The sequence below is a fragment of the Myodes glareolus genome, chromosome 19, assembly GCF_982192425.1.
Source record: "Myodes glareolus chromosome 19, mMyoGla1.1, whole genome shotgun sequence".
NCBI classification, from domain to species: domain Eukaryota; kingdom Metazoa; phylum Chordata; class Mammalia; order Rodentia; family Cricetidae; genus Myodes; species Myodes glareolus.
In genome coordinates, this window is record NC_142044.1 from 51,767,652 (window position 1) to 51,783,917 (window position 16,266).

Consider the following 16,266-nt stretch of genomic DNA (forward strand, 5'->3'; position numbering starts at 1 on the left):
GTTCTCTGGGGTCTTGATATCTATGGGTCCGGGCACTGCTGTCTGTCCGACTAGTCTCTGGGTTCAGACACTCTCAAACTTCAGACGCCACTAGGACTATCGACGCTCGCGCTCATCTGCCCCACCCCTCACCCGCCGAACCACGCATAAAGAGAAGCACACACACAGCGCCGGCTTGAAAAGCTTTAAGAAAACAACCGAGGGCCGATGCGCGCCTGCTAGAGTCAGTCTTCCACGTGGTACGGTATCATGGGGGCCAGGTAGTCTGAGTGCCTGATCCCGAAGCTCCAGCCACGAGGCTTCCGGTGCTGTGGGCCAGGAGATGCTGCTGACTTTACCAAGCCAGCTGTTCGGCTTCATACAGGAACGCCTGTTCCCCAGGGACCCTGTCCTCAGACCCTCACCCCCTGCCCCGTGACCCTGGACTCCAGACCACCTCGTCCACGCTGTAGGTTGCGGGTCCTGGCTTCTGAGTGCTCTCTTGGGGTAGCGAAGTCCGTGCCAGCATCGTGAACTGCGGGGCTCGAGTCTTGTAGACCCCTGGGTTCACAACGTGGTAGGCACAGGGGCCTGGGGTCTAGGACAGGAGCAGGATGTTGAGTCTAGCCTCAATTCCTTGTGGACTACTAATCCTGTTTTTCCCTCCCTCAGGCTAGACTTTCACTATGTACCCCAGGCTGACTTTGAACCCACAATCTTCCTGCCTCAGTTTCCTAAGTGGTAGAATGCCAGGTGTTTTTCACCACCCCCAGTTCTACTGACTCTCTTGATTACTAGAGACGTTCAGCTAGCTGGCAGCTCTTTCCCCCACCTTGCTGAGGTCCTCGAAGCAGCTGCCCACAGCGCTGCGGCCATAGATGGAGTAGGTTGGGGCTGAGACTTTGCCTATGACACGAGGACCCAAGAGCGAAGGCACAGTGTAGGACCCAGGGCCTAGGGAGGAGCCAACAAGAGGTTATGTTGGGCCAATCGCCTTGTCTTTATGGCAGACTGCCGGTTGGGGTGTGGGAAGGTCCCTAGTGCTGGATACAGCCCTCTGGCCTCACCTGGGGTTTGCTGCTTCGAGAGGATGCCCCAGTTTCGGGAAGCGATGGTATGCCGGGGGGCACTGGGGTACGTTGCGTTTCCCGCGCGTTCTGGGAAGTATCTGCCTATGGAATGGATCAAGAGTGTGGGCCAGAACTGGGGCGGGCTGGGGGTGAGGTATGGGGAGCCTAGCCTGGGGTCTTGGCACTTGAGAGAAATTGGAGCCACATTGAGGTTCGGGTTTCTGGGTATAGGTAGAAGGTTCCCGGGATTCTGGGTTTGGGTGGGGAGTTTCCCAGTGGGCTTTCTTAGAGGCAGTTCCACGTTGGGGAGACCCGTGCCCCAGGGTGCTGACCCGGTCCCGGAGTGAGGACGGGCGCTGTGTGGCGTAGGCGACCATAGATGGAGAAGGCTGGAGTGCCATCGGTTCCGCGCACCGTCATGCGGGCGGGCACCAGGTGGCTCGGCCCGGGCCCGCAGGTTGTGTGTTGCAAGGGCAGGCGCGAGCCGAAGGTGAAGGCGGGGGCGCGCGGCCGAGATGGGTCGTGCAGAATGTAACCTGCGGGAGCATCCCCGCGTCACCTTCCGCAGCGCCCTGCTGCTGCCAGCTTTGCTCCTTTCCCTCCCCCACTTCACCAAGGCACAGAACCCATAATCTTTTTGCCTCCCTTTCTGCTCCGGGGCAGAGTCCTCCGGTTCTTGGATTCCTGGCACCAGTGTAGACCGCCCACAGTCCCACCTTCCCTACTTCCTCCCGGGTATCCGCCCTTGCTACCGGTGTTCGGTGGCAGCTTGTATTTGGGCCCCGGGCCTCTGTGGAGTGCCGCGATGGGGCCGCGGGGCCGATGTGGCCGCCAAGTGCCGACCCAGACCTCTGAGCTCATGGCGCAGGCGGGGCCGCTTAGGGCTTGCAGCACCTGTGGACAGAATTCGGAGGAGACGCGCTTCCCTAGCTCCACTCCGGGCCAGCACGACCGATCGACCGCAAGGCCGAACACGTATCCCATGACACCGGGAAAACAAACAGTAGTTTCCTAGGCTGGGAGGCGGGGTGCACTGGGGCAGGAACGAGCTTCAAAGTCATCTCTGGCCTCCTATCCCAGGGCCTTCAGTACCAGTGTTTGACTACCTACAGGCCAAGTTTGGACCCAGACATTGGAAAGAGAATGATCTGGAGTTTCTGGGTGGGAGAGGGGTTTTAGAGGTGTTGGGAAAGGATGTCCTGGGGAGGGGTCTTGTAGGGGCACCGGATGCTCCGAGGGAAGGTCTGGAGATGCACTAACCTGCTACGGTGGTTACCCTCTTGAGAAAGCAAAGCCGGGCAGTTTGACAAACTCTCATCAAACTCTCAGACCCATTATGTCCCGTCTTGCTTCCTGGCAACCAGATCAAGTGCCTGGCCCCACCCTCCGGGGCCTTCAGCCCTATCATCTCCTGCCACTGCTGAGACTGTGCTGGATGGACATTAGGCCGGGCCGCGGGCCAGCACACCCATTCCAGAATTAGATAAATCTGCGGACAAAAACAAGTTTAGAAAAAAAAAAAACAAGCCCCCCCCAAGTTTAAGAAAAAAGGAATAATATAGAAAGTTCAATTTATTTATGTATTTATGTAAGCCCACGAAATATTTGCAAAACCTAATGTTTTGGCCAGAAAATAATACCAGTTGAATAGAGAGGCGGCAATGTATGATTAAATCACACTCCAATACAAATTCTCAGTGAACAATTTTTTAAGTAAAAAAAAAAAATTAAAAACTTTGGGATCAAAAGTAAACTCAAACCTCGAGTTATAATTGATATAAAATACTTGAGATGAAAACTGTATAGGCTACAGCTAAAGTTGTATTCAGAGAAAAAAAATTATAGCCCTAAGATAACCTCAATGTTAATAAAAATTTTAATGTTTAATGACATTTAAAATTCATTTTACAAGTGGGGGAGAACCCCAAAACCAAACCAAACAATAGCAAAAAAAAAAAAAAGAAAAGAAAAGAAAAAAGAAAGAAAAGAAAAGAAATCAGTGGTGGAGTAAGCCTGTAGTTCCAACCCTCAGAGCTGGAGCAGGAAGGTTTCAAGTTCAAGGTCAGCCTGGGATACATAAAGAGATCATGTCTCAATTAAAATAAAATGCAACAAAAAGATACTAACAAAATTATAGGCAAAATTATAAAATATCTATTTGTAAAAAAATGACAATGGAGGGAGCTTGGTAAAGGCAAAAATAATAGCCAACAAAATTAGACACCAGGCCAGGTGTGATGGGGCATACCTGAAATTCCAGCACGTGGGATGTGATGGCAGGTTGGCTCTCTGAGTCTGTCTGATAAATCCCTAGGGTCTTATGTATAGATTCTGCAAATTGAGGGTTCTTTGTCTTTTCCTATTTGTGTCCACTTTTACTCCTTTTGTTTTATTGCTGTGGCTAAGACTTCAAGGAATATGTTGAATAAAAGTGGAGGAAGCAATCATTTTGTCTTGTTCCTGGTTTTCGTGGAATACTTTTATGTCTTTTCTCCTTGGTATGATGTTGGCTGTATGTTTGTCATATATAGTCTTTTTGTGTTAAAATATGTCTGTTTTGTTCCTAGTTTCCTAGGGTATTTTATCAAAAAAGGATATTGGATTTTGCCAAAAGCCTTTCTGCATCTGTTGAGACAGTCATGTGATTTCTGTCTTTTAGGCCAGTTATGTTTGTATTACATTAATTGACTTACATATGTCGCTGAGCCATCCCTCCAGCTTATTGTTTTTTGAGACAGGGTTTCTCTGTGTAACAGTCCTGACTGTTCTGGAACTCACTCTGTAGACCAGGCTGGCCTTGAACTGGCTGAGATCTGCCTCCCTCTAACTCCCAAGTGCTGGGATTAAAGATGTGAGTCACCACCGGCAACTGTATTTTACATTTCTATTTTATTAGTTTTTGTTATGGTAGATCTTGATTCTCTCTCTCTCTTTCTCTCCCCCCCTCCCTCCTTCTCTCCTTCCCTCCCTCCTTTCTTCCTTCCTTCCTTTCTTCCTTACAGGGTCTTACTACATAGCTCTAGCTGTCCTGGAACTCACGACCTAGATCAGACTGGCCAAAAATGCCCAAGATATCTCCTTACCTCTCCTTCCTGAGCCCCCTAAGTGACCCTCATTCTTTGTGGTTTGCATTGATTTCTGCATTTACTTTCCCTCGGTGACTTCCCTTACCCTTTAACTGCCCCAGATCTTCAGAAGCTGTGCGGAGCTGACAAGGTACTGGCTAGCCCATAAAGAGGCATTGGGAAAGTGGCAGCTCTATCTGTCGAAGGTCCAGGATCTCAAACTTAACCACAAATCAAACTGAACTATCGAGCCTGAGTCTGGGACAGGGAATAATGGCAAGAAAGGCCTCTGCCAGTCGAAGTCCACCTTAAGGTGTAAGGCTCACCCCAACCTCTCACTGTTACTTAATAGTTCTATGGGAAGCTGGGATGGGACCAGGCCAGATGAGATATTTGAGGCTCAGCAGAGCCCAGGCTAGGTGCCAGGGACACTCTTGCCACCTCCTCGATGCCTGAATCAAGGAATGGTTGGGTCCATTGTGTTCCAGAGAAAGAAAAGGTCCACTTCCTATTGGAGGAGGGAGCTACCTTTATTGTGGGGACTCCAGTCTCTTTTTCTATGTGTCTGGGTCTTCCTGGTAAATGTTAAGACTCATTCCTGAGATAGATTCCAGTGATGAGCAGACTGAGAAGTCCCCTCCCAAAAATACCGAGTGCTATGCCTAGTGGAGTATCCACATGGCAGCCCCTGAGAACCAAACTGGGCCAAGAGGTGGGATGAGTGTGCTTTGGTTCAGATAGGAACGGCTTGGGAGTGAGAGGAGTCCTAGGGACTGGGCTGGTGGGGCACCGGGGCAGAGAGGGTTTCTGAAGGATCTAGCTACAGTTTAATGAAGTGACTGCAGGAGAGGCAGGCTATGCCCTGAGCTTTTCTGAGGGACCCCGGGGCAGTCCCTGAACAGGGTAGTAAAAGGAGCCAGGAGGCTCCAGATTTAGGTTAGGGTGGAATAAGACTGGCCACAGAGAGGGAGATATAAAGTTTAGGTTTTCTTCCTTCTTTCTCACTTTTATTTTTCCCCTTGACTGGGACTTTATCTCTTTATTGGTGCAATGTTTGGTAGCTGATGGAGGAGGGAGGATGAGACCTGCACTTGTCTCACACCCAGAAGGGAACTCTTACAACCCTCATCCCAGGCTCTCCGTTTTCAGCCTGAAAACCCACCAAAAACAACGGCCCCCCCGCAACACCTTTCCCTGGTGGCCATGGTGGAATTGGCCTCTCCGGTTTCTGGTAATTTCATCGGGGCAGCATCATGTTGCTGAGCCCTGAGATAGCATCTCCCTGTGTGGTAACCCTTCCCTGTCAGAACTCTTACATAGCTTAAAGGGTGTAGGACGACGAATGGGGGAGGGGTACGAGGGTCTTTAAGGCAGAAGATAGTTGGGTGAAAGGTTGGTAGGGTGCCCAGGAATACTTTCATTTGCCCCTAGGACCCTGAGCAAAGAAGGAGGGGAAGGGGCAGAACTGGGGTACACAGCCAAGGGCAGGCTGCTGTAGGCCATGGGATTTCCTGATAACGGCCAGTTCGGTTTACTGACAAGCCTGCAAACCTGATTGCCCGTAGGTATCCGTCGAGGGCCCAGAGAGTCAGTCCACCTTAATGGGGCTGTCTCTAGGTGAGATGCCTCCAGTGTCATCTGCCCAGCCCTGCAGCGCAGGTTGGGTGTGGGGCATGCATAGCTGTCAGCCAGACAGGCTCTTCACAGCACATCTGCGGTCTGCACCATGCTCCAGGGTGCTGGAGAGGTCAGTGGGCCCCTCTGGGGCTGGGATGGTGACGGAGAGGACGACTGGGATGGGGCTGTACTCACCTTGCTGGCACTAGCTGTGGTAGCCACCATAGCACTGACTTTGCAGTGGTTTGGCTCCAGGCAGGACCAGGAGGCAGACAGATCAGCGCCCATACCTCTGGGTGTGCAACGGGTTCAGGCTGAAGGACACAAGTTGGCCCTGCACCCGAAGTCCAAGGACAGTGATGCCAGTGAGGGGCAGAACAAAGGACAGGAGAAATCAGAGGCTCCCGGAGACGGCCAGAGAAGACCAGCTATAGCGAGGGCCCAGGACCCAGAGCCATCACGAGGCAGAAGTGCGGAATCGGATGCTTGGCTTTCACTCAAGACACCTGGAGAGGTGGCCAGCAGAGGGATCACCCCAGCAGCCACGGGAAAGAAAAGAAGGGAGCCACCCAAACCAGAAACTTTCTTCCAGGGCCACAGCAAAGCAAGGGATATTCCTGTCCCCATCACGATTCACTTTACTCCTCGAAGTCTTGATAGCAAAACAGAGATGCAAGTGGCGGCAGCTGGCACCCTTAGTAAGGGGGCAGCTCAACAGGGCCTCGTCCATACAGAGCAACAGGACACCAGCCCGTGGCACCTGGCTGTGGGGACTCCTGGGCCCCTGGGGAGAAGCCTAGGCAGCTTGCGCAGGCGTCGGCGGCCTGGTGCCAGATCAGGAGACCGACCCTGCCGTCCTCTAAAGCTGGACCCCCTCCGCCTGGGCACTGTGGTGAGTGTGTGGGATGCTGTGGATTTGGCAACTGCGGCCACTCAGGACATCTCCACCAGCAGTTCCCTTGCAGGTCCCTCACCGCACCACTCAGACAGGGGGCTTAAGGGTCCTGAGGAGATGGTCCTCGCTGATGCTATGGGGAACCGACCTCGGGTGGACTCCGGGGACATGTGTGGGAGGAGCGGCGTTCAGCTTGCTCCCGCCAGCATTGCAGGCTCAGGGGCTAAGGACAGGGAGAACAGGGAGCCTGGGTCCCCTGCCCCTCGGGAGACTCAGGGGATCCTGACTGGTGAGGAAGCCTGGTCCCGGGAGAGCGGGGAAGCTGTTGTTATCAGCAACTTCACGTCCTCCCAAGGCCCCTTGCCGGAAGAGCTGCACCCTGAGGCTTGTGAAGAGGACCAAGTTGCTGACCAGAGCAAGATGGAGAAATTAGGAGAGGGTCACTTCATTAGCCAAGGGAGAGGCTCCCGTCAGGGCAAGGAAAGTGAGCAGATAGCTGGAGGTCCAGCTGCTGGCCAGAGGGCTGTGCTTATGCTGGACAAGACAAAGTCCACTGGTGGCTTCAGCTGCACCCCCTCCCACAATCTTCCAGCCTCTCCTCTGACCCGGAATACAGAGCTGGTTCCATCCTCTGTCACGGCAGTACGTTCCAGCCCTGGGTTTCCACACGCAGTCTCTACCCTTGCTCCTTTAAACAATTTGTCTCTGGAGGTTAACCAGGGTCCTTCTGGTGGTGAAAATCTCAAAGCGGGATCAGCCTCCCTTCCAACTCAGACTTTAGCCTCAGCAGGAGCCCCAGCTTCAGCCCCAGAAGCAATCCTAGCACCATCCTCAATATCATCCCCAACCTTAACCTCAGCCCCAGTTAAAGCCTTAAGCTCAATTTCAACACCAACCCCATCTCTAACTCCAGTCACAGCCTTAACCCTAATTTCAACACCAACCCCATCCCCAACATCACCACCAACCCCAGCCTCTGCCCTAGTTGTAGCTCAGGTTCCTGCAGTCGACAGTGAACCAAGACCTACGTCTCGGGAGTCAAGTGTGGGCCTCTCCAAGCGCTCCCTGGAGGGCCGAATCTCAGCTAGCTGGGGAAACCTTATTACCATGGTTCTTAGAAGTCACCCCTTCCCTAGGCAAGAAAAGGCTGATGGTAGTACCCCGAGGGTAGATCTTCAAACTACTGCTCAGCCCAGCACATCCGCATACTTGGGCGGTAGACAGTTAGGTACCTCCTCTGCAGGGGCGATCTCCAGCCTCCAGGACAAACACAGACCACCGTCAATCTTAGTCACACCAGTAGGTCCAGCGGGCCAAGCTGAGGGTAGATGTGAAACGCAGCCGATGAGCGTGGATGCTAGTGAGTCTTCCACTCGGGACCCCAGAGCAGATGAAACCAAGGAGAAAAGTCAAGAATCTCTGGTCCCAGATGTGAAGCCTGAAGCTGTCCCAGAGTTCCCTGCGCCGGCACAGCCTGGTCTTGTCCCATCTACTATGAATCAGGAAGCTCAGCCCATCCCTCAGCCTCGGCAACGGAGAAAACGTAGCTTAGCTCAGAGCTCTGAACAGATACTTACTCAGGAAGTATCCCAGAAGCCCCGGGGGCAGGTGCTAAAGGAGGGAACCAGACCTTCAGGCAGCAGGGACGTCCTCACAGAGAAACAGAAAGAGACACAAAAGCTTATGATTTTTCTGCAGAAGCCTGGCAGCTGGGGAGTGGTGGAGGGGCCTCAGAAGTCCCGCTCACAGGGCTCGCAGCCTACCAGAGCAACGGCGCTGTGGCCGCCAAAGCTAGATCTAGGGAGCTGCTTGGAGGTTCTGGCCTTTGCCCAGCAGCGTGGAGAGCTGGGCTTAGCCCAGGACACCTATGTTTTAATGAGCAACAACTTGCTGCATGTCCTGGGAGACCCACACCTCTACCGACAGCTGAGTGGCGCCGATAGGGAGCGCATCCTGAACCTGCGGACCTGCCAGGGCCAGACAGTGCTGGGAGTCCTCGAGCTGCCCAGCCTTTATCAGGTGAGCCGCTCAGGGCTCACAAGGGGCCCTCATGGTGAGGACGCGCCTGCAACCAGGCCTGAGCATTTGCATCTTCATACATACCTGCATGTGTTCAACCCACAAGAGAATGTGTGGCGGCCCCTGATTCAAGTACCAGAGGAGGTCCCACTCCGGGGATGTGGGCTGTGCACTATGCATAACTATCTGTTTCTGGCAGGTGGCATCAGAGGTTCTGGTGCCAAGGCTGTCTGCTCTAACAAGGTGTTCTGCTACAACCCTCTGACCAACATTTGGAGCCAGGTTCGGCCCATGCAGCAAGCCCGGGCCCAGCTCAAATTGGTGGCTCTGGATGGGATGCTTTACGCTATTGGTGGTGAGTGCCTATACAGCATGGAGCGCTATGACCCGCGCACAGATACCTGGACCTTGAGAGCATCCCTCCCCGAAGGCACCTTCCCTGTGGCCCATGAGGCTGTGGTCTGCCGAGGAGAAATCTATGTCACGGGGGGTCATCTCTTCTACCGCCTGCTCAGATACAGCCCAGTGAAAGACTCATGGGATGAGTGCCCCTATAGTGCCAGCCACCGACGCTCCAGTGATATGGTGGCACTAGGCGGCTTCCTATACCGCTTTGACTTGTTGCGGGGCGTAGGCGCTGCGGTGATGCGCTACAACACAGTGACAGGCTCCTGGAGCCGAGCTGCCTCCCTGCCCCTGCCTGACCCTGCCCCGCTCCATTGCACAGTATTGGGCAACACCATTTACTGTCTCAACCACCAGGTCACGGCTACCTTCACAGTTTCGGAGGGGACTGCCCAGTTCCAGGCCAAGGAGCTGCAGCCCTTTCCCCTGGGAAGTAAGGGGGTCCTCTATCCATTCACTCTGACTTTGCCCCCCAAGACCTGGTTACAGACCACAATCTAAGTTCTGGGTGAAAAAACAGAACTGCGTGTCTGCTCTCAAGAGAAACCCTTCTCTGGGTGGGTCTGAGTGGACCCGGGGTGTGGGGAAGAAACCTGGAGCAGAACCTTCTGTTTTGTGTCCAAAGCTCTCTGTCAAGTTAAGGGTTGCTAATTATCTGAAATGAATCTCTTCTATGCGCCCTCCCCTGCCAACCCTGGTTCTCTAGGTCCCTTCTTGGCTCCCCCTATACCCTGGTGGTTTGGGTCCCAGGGCCGACCTGCTTAGGATGTCTTGACTTCATCACAACCCTGTCTGTGGGATTCTTTGGTACTTGTTGGAAACCTCTTTGAACTTCCTGTGTTCTCCCAAGATGGAAAATGAAACAAAGTTTCTCAGGAAACATCCTCACTCTGGGATTTTTGCTATCTTGAGGTCCTTTAGGAGTGAGTCTGGGTCTGACTGGGCGGTGGGGCACACACCTTTACTCCCTGCACTTGGGAGGCAGAGGCAGGCGGATCTCTGTGAGTTCTAGGCCATCCTGGTCTACAGAACAAGTTCCAGGACAGCCAAAACTACACAGAGAAACCTATCTCACAACAAACAAACAAACAAAAAACCCAAACCAAAACAAAGCAAAAAACAAAAACAAACAAGAGAGTCTGGGTCTGAATGGCACTTCAATATCTTATTCCTTGATTGGATAATCACTTTGCTACCCACAGTCCCAGCCCAGACTGGGTCAGGATGGTTTGGCACCTTGTGAGCCTCTCTCAAACTCTCTGGGACCCAACACCACTTCTTTCAAGCTCTTTCTAGATGAGCCCTGCACTTACTCTAGTTAAACCTGCTGTTAGCTGTGTAAAGCAGGAGAGGCAGTTAATACTCCTCTGAACACCTGCCATCCAGGAGGTCTGTGGGGACAGGAGCGCCAGTGGCCATCTGGCCCGGTGTCTGAGGCTAACTACTGAAGCCCACGTTAGGCAGGTAGATAAATCTGAGTACTCTTTCTTTTTCTTCTTCTTCTTCTTCTTCTTCTTCTTCTTCTTCTTCTTCTTCTTCTTCTTCTTCTTCTTCTTCTTCTTCTTCTTCTTCTTCTTTCTTGGTTTTTCAAGACAGGGTTTCTCTGAGCTTTGGAGCCTATCCTGAAACTAGCTCTTGTAGTCCAGGCTGGCCTTGAACTCACAGAGATCCCTCTGCCGCTGCCTCTTGAGTGCTGGGATTAAAGGCATGTGCCACCACCACCCGGCTCAAATCTGAGTACTCTTACTTGTCCTGGCCTGCAACCTGATTTGTCCCAACTAGGCCATTTTCTACATTGAAAAAAAAAAGAAGAAAGAAATTTAGGGGCTGGAGAGATGACTCTGTGTTCAGAGCATTGGTTACTCTTCCAGAGGGCCCAGGTTTGAGTCCTAGAATCCACACAGTGGCTAACAACTGTCTGTAGCCTCATTCCTGGGGATCTGACATCCTCCTCTGATATTTGTGGGCACTAAATACACATAGTTCACAAACATACATGCAGTCAAAACATCCATACACATAAAATAATAAAATATTTTAAAAAGAAATGATTTTTTTATTATTATTGTGAGGGAAATGCATGTGCCATGTGTATTGTGAAGAGGCCAGAGAACAACTCTGTGGGTTGCTCTTCTCCTTATCCCTTTACGTGGTCCTGGGGACTGGACTCAGTCTTGAGTGGAAGCACCTGTGTCTGCAGTCTCACCAGCTCCGTTTCCCCCCCCTATTTTTGTTCTGCACTTAGGACAACTGACACCAGCAGGTGTTACCATTGAAAGCGTCTCCCTCACACACCGTTCTTTGCTCACAGAGTCTGATATGAAGTTGTGCCAATCGTAGTGCAAGACAGAGAGGAGCTCTTGGGTTTGCTTGAAAATAAGTTTATTGAGAAACGAGTGCCGTGCACACAGCTACACACCTGGGCCTCTGAACCCATGCCCCTGGCTTCTGCATTCAGGCTGGTGACAGATGGTGGCTTACTGCTTGCGTTTAGTCTCGGTGAGTAGCTCTTGCCAGTTCTTCTCCATCTCCTCTTTGCAGTTGAGGAAGGCATCCTCCAGCCGGCGCATGGACTCTGCTAGTGTGGGGTTGGTACGCATGACCACCATATCGTAGGCCATCCAGGTTGCCTGCACTACAACAAACAGGTCCAGTCAGGTGACAGGTGCTGAAGCTCTGGGTGGGGGGCACTGTGTTCAGCATTAGGGGTCAGACCCTGAGGGACACCAAGTATCCCAAGAAGAGAAAGCTGAGAGGGTGCTATAAACCCCCTATAAAACTTCTTTCTACAATAGCAACAATGACACCTCCTAAAGGTCTCAGTACTTAAGCCTATGGCAGTAACAAGCTGGAGATTAGTCTGATATGGAATGACAGAAAAGTTAGAGCAAAGCATGGGCTCTTACCTGTCTGTAGTCCACAGCTAATGGTTTGCACAGTGACTCTTAAAAAGTCATAATTTTTACCCAAGCTTACATGCTCAAGGTAATCCAACCATTTCTAGACCCACGAGACCCGAATGATGTGTTTTCTCATGCCCAGTGACCTGAGACACCTTTCTACCTGTCCCTGACATCAGTAAGGCACAGGGCAGGTCTTCTCCTCCAGAGGTTAGGTTGCCTCACTGTTAGGCATCCTTGAGCATTCACCATCACACAGACAAGCATCTCTGTTCTTCCTCAGACAACTGGAGTGCAGCTGGACCGTCTAAGTGAGCACATGCTTCTTGTGCAGGTGTAGTGGAAGTGTGTGCAGAATCCATTCTGCAGCATCCACTTCTGGTGCGGCACTTCCCTCTAGACTGTACAGAACATGGTCTGAACACAGCAGACATGTCCCTTAGAATTCTTCTACTAGGGTGAAAAGTATTGGATACTTTGGGAAATTATATCTTCGAGGAAATTCACCAATGAGATTACAGGAAAATGATTAGTGCTAGATATGAGCATGTGTACATATATGAAAGCAACATCACTTCATCACAGACTCGAAGTAGTGGAGAGAAGCATGTACTTAGTTATGGAAAAATTACTTACAGGTCTCAACAGAGTTTATATGATTCTATTACTAGCATGGGGAGCCTTTAATTTTTGAATTAGGAGTGGCACTTGGGACACTTACAATGTCGACCACTGGATCATTCCACGACAGCTTTTATCTAGCAGGTTGAGACTCATTCTAGCACAAAGGGTCTGCAGACCACCTTTTCAAGTCCCTGGCAGCAGATGACACGTGGATCTGGAAACCAGAGCAGAGTCTGCTTCCCATCCCTCTACCTGCTAGCTATGTGACCGTAAACAAGGGAGCAAATTTGCTGACTCAGTCTCCTCATTCACAAGATAAGAGACCACCTAGTAGCTTCCAGTGAGAACCAAACAGACACTATATGAACCACTTAGCATATATTATGGACCGAAGGTATGCATACCTCTACATTTATTACTGAAATACGGTCCCAAGTTAATGCATAGGATGGGCCTCTGGGAGATGTGCAGTAGTCAGGGTAGAGGCCTCATGACTCATGGGAGAGACACAGCACTTGCAGCTGGCCGTGTGAGGACACCCTGAGGAGGAGGATGACCATACAAACATGGAAGAGACTTCTCACCAGATAACTTGCTGGCAACTTGATTTTGGATTTCCCAACTCTAGGACCAACCACGAGAAATAAATGTTTGTTTTTAAAGCCATCTTTTTGTGGTCATTTGTTATAGCACCCCCAGATGATTAGTTAGAAATTGGTACCAACCAGGAGAGTGTTGCTATAGCAACACCTGGAAGTATGGGAGCAGCTCTGGTGGTGGGTAGAGGTGGCCAGAGTTTTGAAGCACATAATAGAAGTACATGATACAGTAGTGACATGAATGGAGTTTTAAAAGTAATTCTGGCCGGGCGATGGTGGCACACGCCTTTAATCCCAGCACTCAGGAGGCAGAGGCAGGCGGATCTCTGTGAGTTCGAGGTCATCCTGGTCTACAAGAGCTAGTTCCAGGACAGGCTCCAAAGCCACAGAGAAATCCTGTCTCGAAAAGCAAAACAAAAAGTAATTCTGGTTCAGGAAGAAAAGAGGAATTTGGAGAGACAAACCTTCTGTCTGCAGAGAGAATATATGTAATCCTGGACAGGATGTTTGGGGACCTACAGATGGTAAAGCCATTATTATGACAGCTCAGATGGAAATGAGGACTGTTAATTGGGAGCTAGAAGAAAGGTGACCCTTGTCCTAACTGTCAAAGGACTTGGCTGGGTTGTATTCATGCTCAATATTTTGTGAAATGTAGAATTATGAGCAATGAAACTGGATACCCAGGGGAGAATTGCTTAAAATTAGAAACTTTTTTTTTTGAGACAGGGTTTCTCTGTGTAACAGCCCAGGCTGTCCTGGAACTCACTCTGTAGACCAGGCTGGCCTCAAACTCACAGAGATCTGCCTGCCTCCACCTTCTGAGTACTGGGATTAAAGGCATGTGCCACCACTACCTGGCCAAAATTAGAAACTTTTACTATAAATAATTCAAGTACTCAGGACGAAGACTTAAGATAGGAAGGAAAATAACATCAGGGGATAAAAGTAACCCCCCCCCCAAAATAAATGCCACATAGTTTCCCACAGCACCTAGAATTCAAACTCCTCTGAGCTTCCTAGGCCAAAGCAGAGAAAGAAAAAAAAAACTTCTTTTGTAAGGTCAGTGTCCATGAAAGATACAAACAGGCTCTTGAACACACCTCTGTTCTGGAGCTGAGCCCTCTGTTTCAGTTACCTCCATTGCTGTGAGGAGACACCAAGACCAAGGCAACTCTTAAAGGAAGTATTTAATTGGGAGCTTGCTGACAGCGTGAGAAGGTGAGACGTGACCATCATGGTGTGTGACGGCAGGCAGGCATGGTGCTGGAGAGCTCACATCTGATCCACAAGTTGCAGGTAGAGAGTGTGTGTGAGTCTGGGCCTGGCATTAATGGCGAATCAATCCCACACTGGTTATGTTTTAAGGGGTTATTTATTTTGGGGGGGGTAAAACTTACATACACGATAAACCGTCAGGAAGGGAGCCTAGTCGCTGGAGCAGGAGCCGGGAGTAGGAGCCGGAACCAAGAGGCCGAGCCGAGCTTGCCGCTCTTCTTTTAAAGAGAAATATACCACGCCCCAGTGGGCTGGTATTTCAGCGGCTATTGGCTGACAGAGCGGAAGGCGCTCCCACAGCACTGTGGGCTTGTGCTTCAGCGACTATTGGCTGAAGCAGCGGAAGGTACTCCTGCAGCATGGCATGCTGACTGGGCCAACAAAGTCACACCTCCAACTCCTTCCCAAACACTTCCATTAACTGAGGACTGAGTATTCAAGCTTACAAGGCTATGCAGTCATTCTCATTCAAATCACCACACCCTCTGTAGCTTGTACGAAGCTTCAGTTTGATTCCCAACATAGGAAGAATAAAAACTTCCAGAATAAAAAAAAAGTCAACAAAAACAAACAAACTGAAACAAGAACGCTATCCTAAGAGAGAAATTTCCAAGGAGGAGCTGGGCAGTGGTAGTGCACACCTTTAATCCCAGCACTCAGGGAAGCAGAGGCAGGCGGATCTCTGTGAGTTTGAGGCCAGCTTGGTCTACAGAGTGAGTTATAGGACAGCCAGGGCTATAAAGAGAAACCCTGTCTTGAAAAAAAAAAACCAAAAAAACAAACAAAACAAGAAAACTAAAAAAAACCCCAAAAAACCCAAAGCAAAAATAAAAACAAAAAAATTCCCAAGGAGGTTCCTCTATGAAGAATATTTGGGGGCTGCAGAGTTAGTTCAGTGGTTAAGGGCATGGCTGCTCTTCCAGAGGTCAGGGGTTCAATTCCCAGCACTGACATGACCAGTCACAATTGTCTATAACTTCAGTCCCAGGAGATTGAACTGATACTCATTTTTGGCCTCTTTGAGCATTGCAAACAGAGTGCAAGGCATACACGCAGGCAGGCAAAAATCCATACATATAAAATAAAAATATTTACAATAAAAGTTAAGAACAGGTGTATTCTGTTCTTGTAGAATATTAGTTAAAGATGGCCTACATTTAAAAAAAATGTCCTGCATTCATTTATGTTGTGGAACATTTGTTTAATGATACAAAGATGTTTTGCATTCTTTTATGTTGCATTTGTTACTTTTTTGAAGCTGTATTACTTTGCCTGTCTAAAACATCTGGTTGGTCTAATAAAGAGCTGAACAGCCAATAGCAGTGGGAATAAACAGGAGAAATCTGGGAAGAGATGATGGAGGAGCAAGAAGAGGAGGAGGACATCAGGGAACAGCCACCCAGCTACACAGCGAGCCAAGGAGGAAGTAAAGAAAGATATTCAGAAATAAAAGTCCAGAGGCAAAAGATAGACAGAATAATTTAAGTTAAGAGAAGCTGGCTGGAAACAAGCCAAGCTAAGGCTGGGCATTCATAAAAAAGAATAAGCCTCTGTGTGTGATTTATTTGGCAGTTGGGTGGTGGGCCCCCAAAGAGTAAGAGCCAAAGAGCAAAGACAAAACAAAATAAAATAAAAACAAACAAACAAAACCCCCACAACAACATTCTGCAGTTGCAAGTAACTTTGACGTCATCTGTATTTTAAATACAAGGAAGCCCCTCCATGCTTGTTGCTAGAATCACTGGTAAAGGTTAGCTGGCGAAATGGCTCACAGCACTGTAAGGGAGAACAAATCAATCAGATAGCAAGTCATTC

The 16,266-nt window shown here is 50.1% G+C and overlaps 3 protein-coding genes across 12 annotated transcripts in view; 1 reads left to right on the forward strand and 2 right to left on the reverse strand.

The window, feature by feature from the left end:
* Nucleotides 1-81: 81 nt before the first annotated feature.
* On the reverse strand, nt 82-2,472 carry Cimap1b (ciliary microtubule associated protein 1B). Of its 7 annotated transcripts, XM_087899180.1 has the most exons (7): nt 2,310-2,472; nt 1,802-1,943; nt 1,382-1,585; nt 1,047-1,151; nt 812-933; nt 437-577; nt 82-308 (listed from the first exon to the last, which is right to left on the reverse strand). In XM_087899180.1, the coding sequence occupies exons 1-7, from the start codon at nt 2,455-2,457 to the stop codon at nt 97-99; spliced, it is 1,074 nt and encodes a 357-aa protein (XP_087755306.1). In that variant the 5' UTR covers nt 2,458-2,472; the 3' UTR covers nt 82-96. The 7 variants fall into 7 exon arrangements, with proteins under 7 accessions (XP_087755306.1, XP_085534960.1, XP_087755307.1 ...); XM_085678834.2 differs by lacking the exon at nt 812-933 and having other exon boundaries at nt 2,310-2,427; XM_087899179.1 differs by having other exon boundaries at nt 171-308; nt 1,047-1,585.
* On the forward strand, nt 2,457-11,521 carry Klhdc7b (kelch domain containing 7B). Its single transcript, XM_048444830.3, has one exon. It carries the CDS (start codon nt 5,841-5,843, stop codon nt 9,549-9,551), a length of 3,711 nt encoding a protein of 1,236 aa, XP_048300787.3. The 5' UTR covers nt 2,457-5,840; the 3' UTR covers nt 9,552-11,521.
* Syce3 (synaptonemal complex central element protein 3) overlaps nt 11,416-16,266 on the reverse strand; it is a 31,162-nt gene continuing 26,311 nt past the window's right edge. For all 4 annotated transcript variants that reach the window (XM_085678823.1, XM_048444828.2, XM_048444829.2 and 1 more), the window contains exon 3: nt 11,416-11,685. In XM_085678823.1, the coding sequence (XP_085534949.1) occupies nt 11,528-11,685 (158 nt within the window). In that variant the 3' untranslated portion in view covers nt 11,416-11,527. The remainder of the gene's footprint in view (nt 11,686-16,266) is intronic.

Coding starts and splice junctions, on each gene's coding strand:
- Cimap1b (XM_087899178.1), bottom strand. CDS start 2,457: ATGATAGGGCTGAAGGCCCCGGAGGGTGGGGCCAGGCACTTGATCTGG. Junction 1,944..2,309: donor GAGGGTAACCACCGTAGCAG/GTTAGTGCATCT, acceptor TTCTGTCCACAG/GTGCTGCAAGCCCTAAGCGG. Junction 309..436: donor CAACCTACAGCGTGGACGAG/GTGGTCTGGAGT, acceptor CCTGGCCCACAG/CACCGGAAGCCTCGTGGCTG.
- Klhdc7b (XM_048444830.3), top strand. CDS start 5,841: ATGCTCCAGGGTGCTGGAGAGGTCAGTGGGCCCCTCTGGGGCTGGGAT.